The sequence below is a fragment of the Hemitrygon akajei genome, unplaced genomic scaffold, assembly GCF_048418815.1.
Source record: "Hemitrygon akajei unplaced genomic scaffold, sHemAka1.3 Scf000055, whole genome shotgun sequence".
Classification (NCBI taxonomy): Eukaryota; Metazoa; Chordata; class Chondrichthyes; order Myliobatiformes; family Dasyatidae; genus Hemitrygon; species Hemitrygon akajei.
In genome coordinates, this window is record NW_027331941.1 from 875,563 (window position 1) to 886,180 (window position 10,618).

The window sequence follows — 10,618 nt, forward strand, 5'->3', positions numbered from 1 at the left end:
TGAAATATTTGTTATTTATTGGACTGAGCTTAAGAAACGGACTGATCATGTAATGTGAATGGATGATTGTAAAAAAGGACCTGGTATCTCCAACGTGCTAATGTGGAGGGACTTTATCCGACCACGTATCTCTGATGCGGTGAACATGAAACAAACGATATCATCAGGAAAAAAAAATGTGCCTGTACGATTGGGTGCTGATGATGGTACCCGGAACGAATCGTGCGCTCTTTCTTGCTCACGATGGTGACGCCTGAGCTGCCATGTTTCCCCATCATTCTCTGCGCGCTCCTTTGGATGTGTAAAGTGAAAGTTGGGAAACGCGCCGTCGAATTGTGCGTTAAAAAGAGGCCACTGAGTGTAAATTGCATCGTGAATCAAGGTAAGTGATAAAACATAAGTTATCCTGCAGAGACACATTACGGAGGAAGGACAGAACAGTTCTGGACAGACAGATTAGTTAGCAAGCACAACAAATATTGTAAGGAGCGCCAATGATAAACTTGTTTACATTACTGCTTATTACTTGATATTACTCGATATTACTTGAAATGATATTACTTATCATTTTCCGGGAAAAAAATCATGTTATACAACACGTTTAGCTGTGCGCTAACACTGCCTCACCACCTTAACAAATAAATAATGGGACAGAGCACCGCAGACTTTAGCTGCTCCCTGAATTTGGTTTGGGTCACACCGTAAATGAAGGTGTTTGTGCAAGAGCTGAAAAGCTGAATCATTGTCCCCGTTAGCTGCGCCAGCCACAGTCGGATGGTGGTTTCCAGGTCCGTGTAGAGGCACCGCAGGAAAATGAAGACCAGGGTGGTTGTCGCCCAGCACAGGAGGAAACTAGCCGACAGGGTAAACAGAAGTATGATAGACTGTCTCCGGCTCCTCATCTCCGGATCCTGCTGCTTCTCGCCAGTTCTCTGACCCCGGAGACCCCTGCGGACTCGGCTGGACGCCAGGATCCGTCTGACGGTCAGGATGTTCAGTAACAAAATGAGGAAGAAAGGAAGCAGCGGATTTAACAGGCGGTCCACCCAGTAAAACCACTCAAACCCAGACTTCATGTGAAGACCCCACTTTGCATGGCATTGTTTAAAATAATTCCCTGCAATTTCTCTGTGCAGGAAGTAATAGGGGATGTTCTTTAAACAGAACACGATGCATATTGTGCCAATAACCCATCCCACAATTCTTGGCGTACAGTACTTGGACTGAATCTTAGACCAGCAAATGGCCACAAAGCGATCGAAAGTGAACGCTACAGTCAGCCACACGGAACAATCTAAAGACACGTAACACAAGACGTAGTGGACTAAACAGAACGGAAGTGATGGCTGAAGCCAGTATACTCCGTACGTTTCAATAATCTGGTAGAACGCGACTTCGATGATCACCACCATTAGATCGGCCACGGTCATCGCCACCAGATACCGAGTGATACCTTTGGAGAGACCACACTTTCCTCGGCTGAGTATCACGATCGCCACCACGTTAACTGTCGAAAAGAAAAGAAAAGTAGAATTACGACATCTGTAACATCCAATCAAACCGCGTTTCCTAAGGTAATTATTACACTTGTGCATCTTTTGATAATATTTATAATCATAATCACTATAGATGTACGGAGTCATACAGGGAGAAAGCTGACGCTTGCAATTGTACGACAGATCATCTCTTGATTAAAAGTTTGTATAATGTGAGATATCTGCCACTCAGCGAAAACGCAATTGGTTAGAGTGACCTTCTGTAGCTGTAGCCCAACCTTTTCAGCACCTGTGATACTCTTCTGCGCACCGCCTGTGTAACGAGAGGTTATAAAAGTTACACGAACCACGTAATGTAAGAAAATGTGTATCTGTTGTCCTTGCACAACTCAGCAAGAACCTATTGAAGTGTGGGTGAAGAGACAGCTGTTCGGCCTTTACTCCGAACCGAAAGTATTCCAAGCCAGGTGATAATGCAGATTTTGTAATTCCAGTGTATTCCAGCCGAAATGCTGGAGGAGCTCAGCATAAACAGCTGACGGCTTTGGAAATCCATCAAATTTATCCTTCTGCCTTCTTCAGGACTCCACAAGCACCAGCATATTTCGCTTTTAGAAATGGTGTGTGATCCCCTTGTATCAACTTTAAGATAACCAACTGTGAACTGTGAGACCATAAAGGAAGCAGTTCTAACGACGGCAAGCAATGATGAGAGAGAGTGAGAGCGAGAGAGAGAGCGAGAGAGAGAGACACAGAGAGAGAGAGAGAGAGAGAGAGAGAGAGAGAGAGAGAGAGAGAGAGAGAGAGAGAGAGAGAGAGAGAGAGAGAGAGAGAGAGAGAGAGAGAGAGAGAGAGAGAGAGAGAGAGAGAGAGAGCTGACGTTTTCAGTCCAGACCCGTCATCATTGCTTCTCGGCTCACTCTCTCCTGTTATAGCTTCGACCCCCGTCCATTCTGATTCTGATGTCCTGTCCCCGCAGGAAACACCGACTGTTTATTTCTCTCCATAGGTCAGGGATTCCTAACCTTGGGTCGACTGACTTCTATGTTAATGGTAGTGGCGCTTGGCATAAAAAACACGTTTGGGATGCCTTGCCACAGTTGCTGCCTGACCTGAGGAGATCCCCAATCACTTCGTGTGTTTGTTACTCTGGATTTTCTGTTTTTGCAGAATCTTTCATGTTTATAGTGGAAACGAACCTGAATGTTTGTGGCAATATTCGAGTTGATCGCGGTAGTTTAAACTTGACAAGATGCTGCGGTAAATCAATATAACTGCGACCGTTTGCCGTTTTGCAGACGGCTAACATAATTCAATTCCACATATATGGTAAAAGCCCAAAACTTACAGTACAATTTACACCTCGGAACAACAAATACATCCATTAATGGATTAAATGGAAGGATAGATGAAGAGCGAGATGTGTAAGTAATATATCACAATCCGATCACCGAAAATAGTTTGATATCCCCACACATGTGCATCTTACCTGGGACTCCGATGACCACAATAACAGGGTAGCATATTTTCATTGCTGTATCCATGCGATAGTGCAGTAGATATCCGGCTGTAACTCCGTTAATTATTCACAAAATTTCCAATCGATTAAAGAAAACCCACACGAGAAACGAAGCACGCAGAAGCACAACGGGACGCCTTTAATGAAGATCACCGAAATAAAATGTGCTCGCTTCAATTGGAACGGTTCTGCGAATTCGATACGCCCTGGTAGTTCGTTCTCAAGTGAAGTGTGGAGACTGCAAATTCCATCTTTTATAACGCATTCACTGAGCCGATGATGAAACCAGTTTGCATAACTGTCGGTGTTAATTACCGCTACTGCGCAACTACTCCAGCTTTCTCTGCCTTCAAGACCTGGAGACCCAGTGTAGATGCAAAGTTCTTTCGGCCAGAAACGCAGCATTAATAATAATGATGAAGTGTCCGTTCCATTGCTACAGAATGTAGGGTTCTATTCAAGTAGAAGTGGTGACACGTCTATTCTCTCATCATGTCAAAACATCAATCAGAACAGTGCGAGTTCATCTCAGACATTACGACTCCTTTCGATTAAGCTCCAGGTATCTCAATCTGACCAACACGTTCTATTAATGTGGATCTCCGCTTTGCCATTCATACGTCACTGCTCCTTTTGAAATACGCGTGGTGATGATGTCTGCACTTCAGCGGGTATGCGGGATCACAGAAACATCGGGTCATCGAATAGTACAGCTCAGAAATATACCCTTCGGCGCATCAGGTTCGTGCAGAACAATTATGTTGCCTCGTTCCATCGGCCTGAAACAGGCCAATCGCCACCTGGACCCTCCTAACCATCAGCCAGTCCAAGTTTCTCTTACATTTTGAAGTCGAATTTCTATTAAGCAGTTTTGCTCTAAGTTGCTTCCAAACAGTTTCCACCTTCTGTGTGAACATCTCCCCAATGTTCCCTTTAAATAATTCACCCCTCTCGTTCTAGTCTCTCCCAACAACAGTGGAAAATGACTGCTTGCATTAACCCATCTGTACTCCTCATGATTCCGTATCCTTCTATCAAACCCCCACTCCTTGGGAATAAAGTCCTCTCCTTACCAAATCTTGCCTATAAATTAAGTCTTCAAGTTCCGGGCTTATTTTTGCATCCTTCCAACCTTATTGAAATACTTCCTGCGCTTGGTGTACCGACAGGTAGAGGAAAGTGTATGCAGGATGTGAGCATGCACTTTAATGAATAAAGCGCGTTATACTGGATGTGGAGAGAATGCTTCGTTCAGTGAGGACTAGAGGGCAAAGACTCAGATTATGAGTCTGTTCCTTTAGAACAGAGAAGAAGAGGAATATCTTTAGCCAGGGCGTTGTGAATCTTTGAAAATCACTGCCACAGGAGGCTGTGGAGGGCAAGTCATTGCGTAGCTATAAAGCTGAAACTGAGAGGTAAGAGCGTGAAAGGTTTCAGAAAAAAGTCAGGACAATGGACTTGAGAAGGTTAGTAAATCTACCACGATGGAATGGTGGAGCAACTTTGTCCTGCAGGATGACCTAATTCCACTCTTCCACTTAATCTCTGATGGGCAAGAGTGAATCTGAATTTCTTCCAGACACGCAGGAAGTCAGGGTCAGACAGAGTTTGGTATGTATTTGTTTCACTGTGAACACTACAAGAGCAAGAATCCCGAGGGGAGGGGGTATTAAGGATGTATACGTACATTAATAACATATTTACACTGAACTCTCCAATTTAAAATTTAAAACGTCCATCAGATGTCGAGCGTCCTTGGACCTGCATTTAAAGAACTGTTAGGTATGCTTTCATAGAAGAACATCGGACACCTACATCACAATATGGACCATTCGTCCTACAATGCTGTGCATGGGCTTAAATTTGGGATTATGTTTGCATGTCCAATAGCACGACTTCGTGCCGCAATCCTCTTCACGTTCTGTGAAGTTTCTGAACCAAAAGAATAAGACAGCATCCCCGCGCTTCCTGCGTCTGAGAATGAGGATCGAACTTCATGTCCTATGGTGGCTTATAGCTGTGGATGCGAAGTAATTCAGAATAATGGTAGATATGTATAAAGTCGTGACCTCCACTGCCTGCTGAGGAAACGAGTTCTGCAGATTCACCACTCTCTGGCTACAGAAATTTCTCCCCTTCTAGGTTCTAAATGGACTCCCTCCATATTGAAGCTGTGTCCACTGGTCTTAGACTCTCCCACCATCGAAAGCATTCTCTCCATATCACCGTCAAGTCACGTCAACACTCCACAGGCTTCATGCTTTTGCATTCTGGTGAATCAATGTGCAGAACTATCACACGATCTTCATATGATAAACAACTCAAACCTGGAATCCTTTTCGTGAACCTCTTTTCAAACCTCTCCATTTTCAGCACCGCACTTCCATGGTAAGATCCCACAGATGCTCACAGTACTCCAAGTGAGGATTCTCTAGTGTTTGAAAAGCCGCAACATTACACTTCGCGTTTATATTCACGTCCATTTGAAATGAATACTAACATTGTGCTTGCTTCGCTCACCACAGGTTTAAGTTGAAAATTACACTTTGGGGAATCCTGTACAGAATATATGTCAAACTCAAGGCCCGCGGGCCAAATCCGGCCCGCGGTGGAATTATCTTTGGTCCGCGAGATAATATCTAATTACTATTAAAGCTGGCCCCAGTAATCGAAGCGCCTATGGCGTATGATATGGCTAATGCTGAGTTTATTCAGGTACCAGGTTTTCAGGGTTTTTAGTGTTTATTCGGCAGTCTTGCTCGGCAGTCTTCTTCATAAGAAACGGAATTTGTAAAGTGAAACACTTTGTAGTTATAGCAGAGACTGTGACACATGAGAGCAGGCTGAAAAAACGGAGGCAACGAAAGCTGCGTTCGCACGCGTCCGACTGATCCGGCCCGCATGAAGCTGCATTTTGCTCAATCCGGCCCGTGACCTAAAATGAGTTTGACACCCCTGCTTACAGGAATAATTAAATTCCTTTGCGCCACCGTTTTGCGGATTTCGCTGAATTAGAGAGTAGCATAGACTTTCAGTTCTTCTACTAAAGAGCATGACCACACACTTCCAGGCAAAGTATTCAATTCCCCACTTATTTGTCCATTCTTCTATTTGAAGACTGCGGCCTATTTAATCTGGTGCGTCCATATACCCGAAGTCTCCATCCTCGATAATCGATTGGTACGCCTTCCCAACCTCTGCGCTTAGACTATCCAGTCTATATTTTTCTTCCTTCTGCCACTCTTACTTCGTTGTGTAGTCGAGTGACATTTGCAATTTTCCCATCTTCCGTATTCTAGCCATTCTAGATGATTACTCCACAATATCTTCAGTCACCTCTTTCTGAAAACTGGATTGTAGACAATCTGATCCAGGTGACTTATCCACCTTCAGACTTTACAGTTTACCTACAGCCCTCTCTCTAAGGTATAACTTCAGACTCTTTATCACCCGTGACGCATGGAATTTCCACCATCTTTCTCGTGTCTTCCACAGTGAAGACTGAAGCAAAATACTTATTCAATTCTTCCGGCATTGCACTTCCCCCATTAGTACCTCCCCAGCATCGTTATACAGCGGTCAGATATCCAGTGCCGCCTCTCATTTACACTGGATGTATCCGAAGAAACCTTTCGTCTGTCATTGAACAGTGTAGAGTAGCTTACTCTCGTTGTCAATCCTTACCTTCTGTTTGAGTCTTTTATTGCACTTCTGCTGTTGTTGAAAGCGTTCAATGCATTACGTCCCATCTATTTTGTTCCATTATATGGCCTCTCTTTACGATCTCCCTCAACGCCATCCTTCTGCATTCTCCGCATTACCTTTTCTTGATTTTTATACATAACCTGCATGAGAAAGTGGAGAGGTAGTAAATTTGCTGATGACACCAATTTGACGGTGCTGTGGATAGTCTGGAGGGCTGTCAGAAGTTACAGCGGGACGTCGATCGGATGCAAAGCTGAGCTGAGAAGTGGCAGCGCTGGTTCATTCTGTTAGGTCCAATATGATGGCATAATATAGAATTAATGGTAAGACTCTTAGCAGTGTAGAGGGTCTGAGTGATCTTGGGGTCAGAGTCCATAGACAATCAAAGCTTCTGCGTAGGCCGTCTCTGTGGTTAAGAGGGCATACGGTACATTGGCCTTCATCAACCGTGGGATTGAGTTAAAGAGCCGAGAATTACTGTTGCAACTATATAGGACACTGGTCAGACCCAACCACGATTACTATGCTCAGTTCGTCTCGCCTTACTACAGGAAGGACGTGGAAACCATAGAAAGGTTGCCGAGGAGATTTACAAAGAGGTTTCCTGGATTGGCGAGCATGCATTATGAGAATAGGTTGAGTGAACTCAGCTTTTCTCCTTGGAGTGACGGAGGATGAGAGGTCACCGGATAGAACTGTATAAGATGACAAGAGGCTTTGGAAGTCAAATGCTTTTCCCCGGGGCTGAAATGGCTAACACGAGGGGTCGCAGTTTTAAGGTGCTTGGAAACAGGTACAGAGGAGATGTCAGGGGTAAGTTTTTGTATGCAGAGTAGAGAGTTCGTGGAATGGACTTCCGATGTCAGTTGTGGAGGCGCGTACGTTACTGCCGTTTAAAATAATCCAGGATATGTACATGGAGCTTAGAACAACAGAGGGCTATGTGTAACCCGAGGCAATTTCTAAAGTAAGTACATGTGGACCGATGCTGTAGGCTTTCCATGTTTCTATGCTTCTTACTGGCTTTAATCCTGATATTGCCTTCCGCTTGGAGTGGATGACCCGTATTGCCCATGGAGTCATTCGCCAGGTAAATCTACCAACTTCCGTTGGCGACTTGAACCGTCAGCGTGACGTTCACATTGTATGGTGAAGAACAAGTCCGTCATGCAAAGCGGGCTTAGACTCACTGTTTCAAAACTCAGACATTCTGCACTGTTCTTTGTATTGTCATGTACCCCTCTATTCCCCTTCGCCGCATGTTGTTTGTGACCTGGAATAAATATACTCTTGTTCTGAATCCTATAAAGAGCTGGATTCCAAAGTCCAGCAATGTGGAGATTTTACAAAAGGACATATTCATATAGTGCAAATATCCACATGCTGATCTCCTCAGAATAATATTGCAGTCACTCCGTGCTGGGTTTTACGTCGCAGTTGTCACCGAGATAAGGAAAACAAAGGAAAAAGGACTTTGCCATATCATTCTTAGCTAAATTTCGTAAGGCATGTTAGAGTTACATGTTTACTCTACGAACCAGCCGACGGATTGAGTTTGTCGTATTTTATGGAAACTGAGACCTTCTTATATCCTGGTCTGTTGTTTACAAGTTTAAAAAAAACATATTTTCATTAAATCGTTTCCTTATGAAATGTTTCCTGAACAAAAATACAATTGGAATATTCCCCGTCATTTATCATAAATCAACTACGAGCCATCACGGAAACGTTCTGCATGCTTTGGTCTCAGTTGCATAAATTTGTATTTTATCCTGATAAAATATAGTAACGAATCGGCCCTGTCAGCAGCCCCCATATCAATTGGCAGCAGGTTTGTCATTCTGCATCCACACTGTGCTCATATGCATATTTCATATTCTATGGGTGAAGCGGAAAGGCAGAATGTATTTAACGAATATCTCAGGTTAAATTCCATAGAATTAGCAACTTATAGCACCAGAGACTGGGGAAATGTGAAGCCGCCAGCACTTAGAACGAAACTTAGATCCGCATTGGAACAGTGAGAACGTTTACTACATGCTCCTCTTCCTCAAACCATGAAAAGTCCAAAATTAGAAGGTCAAAGTAAATTCATTGTCAGACTGCACGTATGTTACAGTAAACATGTAAAGTATACATAAGTAAGTAAAGAGGTATAACCATATATAACTATATAACAATTACAGCACGGAAACGGGCCATCTCGGCCGATCTAGTCCTTGCCAAACGCGTTCTCTCACCTCGTCCCACTGACCTGCACTCAGCCCATAACCATCCATTCCTTTGCTGTCCATATACCTATCCATTTGTTTTAAGTGACAATATCGAACCTGCCTTTACCACTTCTACAGGAAGCTCGTTCCACACAGAATCCACTCTCTGAGTAAACAATTTCCACCTCGTGTTACCCCTAAACTTTTGCCCTTTAAGTCTCAACTCATGCCCTCTTGTTTGAATCTCCCTTACTCTCAAAGGAAAAGCCTATCCAAGTCAACTCTATCTATCCCACTCATAATTTTAAATACCTCTATCAAGTCCTCCGTCAAACCTTTACGCTCCAAATAATAAAGACCTGACGAGTTCAACCTTTCTCTGTAAATTAGGTGCTGAAACCCAGGCAACATTCTAGAAAATCTCCTCTGTACTCTCTCTATTTTGTTGACATCTTTCCTGTAATTCGGTGACCAGAACTGTAAACAATTTTCCAAATTTGGTCTCACCAATGCCTTGTAGAATTTTAACAATACATCCCAAATCCTATACTCAATGCACTGACTTATAAAGGCCATCATACCAAAAGCTTTCGTCATCACCCTATCCACATGAGATTTCACCTTCGGGGAACTATGCATCATTCCGTTCTACCGCATTCCTCAATGTCCTACAATTTACCATGTATGTCCTATTTTGATTAGTCCTACCAACATGTAGCAACTCACACTATTCAGCATTAAACTCGATCAGCCATCTTTCAGCCCACTCTTCTAACTGGCCTAAATTTATCTGCAAGCTTTGAAAACCTACTTAATTATCCACAAGGCCACCTACCTTTGTATCTTCAGCACACTTATTAATCTAATTTACCACCCCATCATCCAGATCATTGATGTATATGACAAACAACATTGGACCCAGTACAGATTCCTGAGGCACATCACTGGTCACCGGCCTCCGACTTGACAAACAGTTATCCACCACTACTCTGTCTGGCTTCTCCAATGCAGCCACTGTTGTATCCATTTTACTACTTCAACATTAATACCTAACGATTACACCTTCCTAACTAAACTTCCGTGTGGAACCTTGTCAAAGGCCTTCATGTAATCCATATAGACAACATCCACTGCTTTACCCTCGTCAACTTTCCCAGTAACTTCTTCAAAAAAATCAGTAAGATTTGTCAAACATGACTTTCTACGTACAAATCCACGTTGACTGTTCCTAATCAGACCCTGTCTATCCAAATAATTATACATACCATTTCTAAGAATACTTCCCATTAATTTATCCAAGACTGACGTCAAATAAACAAGCCTATAATTTCTAGGTTTTCTCTTAGAAACTTTTTTAAACAGTGTAACCACATGAGTAATACGCCAGTTCTCTGGCACCATCCCCGTTTCTAATGACATTTGTAATATTTCTGTCAGAGCCCCTGCTATTTCTGCACTAACTTCCCTCAGTGTCCCAGGGAACATCCTGTCAGGATTTGGAGACTTATCCACTTTTATATTATTTAAAAGCGCCAGTACTTCCTTTTCTTTAATTATTACAGTTTCCATAACTGCCCGACTTGTTTTACTGACCTTTCACAATTCAATATCCTTCTCCGTAGTGAATACCGAAGAAAAGAAATTGTTCAATAAATAATATACATAAATAGGTAAATAGATCAAAG

The 10,618-nt window shown here is 43.1% G+C and overlaps 1 protein-coding gene across 1 annotated transcript; it reads right to left on the reverse strand.

Moving 5' to 3' along the window:
• Positions 1 to 623: 623 nt before the first annotated feature.
• LOC140721440 (probable G-protein coupled receptor 139) lies at positions 624 to 3,040 on the reverse strand. Its single transcript, XM_073036261.1, has 2 exons — positions 2,986 to 3,040; positions 624 to 1,507 (listed from the first exon to the last, which is right to left on the reverse strand). The coding sequence occupies exons 1-2, from the start codon at positions 3,038 to 3,040 to the stop codon at positions 624 to 626; spliced, it is 939 nt and encodes a 312-aa protein (XP_072892362.1).
• Between the last annotated feature and the right edge of the window lie 7,578 nt (positions 3,041 to 10,618).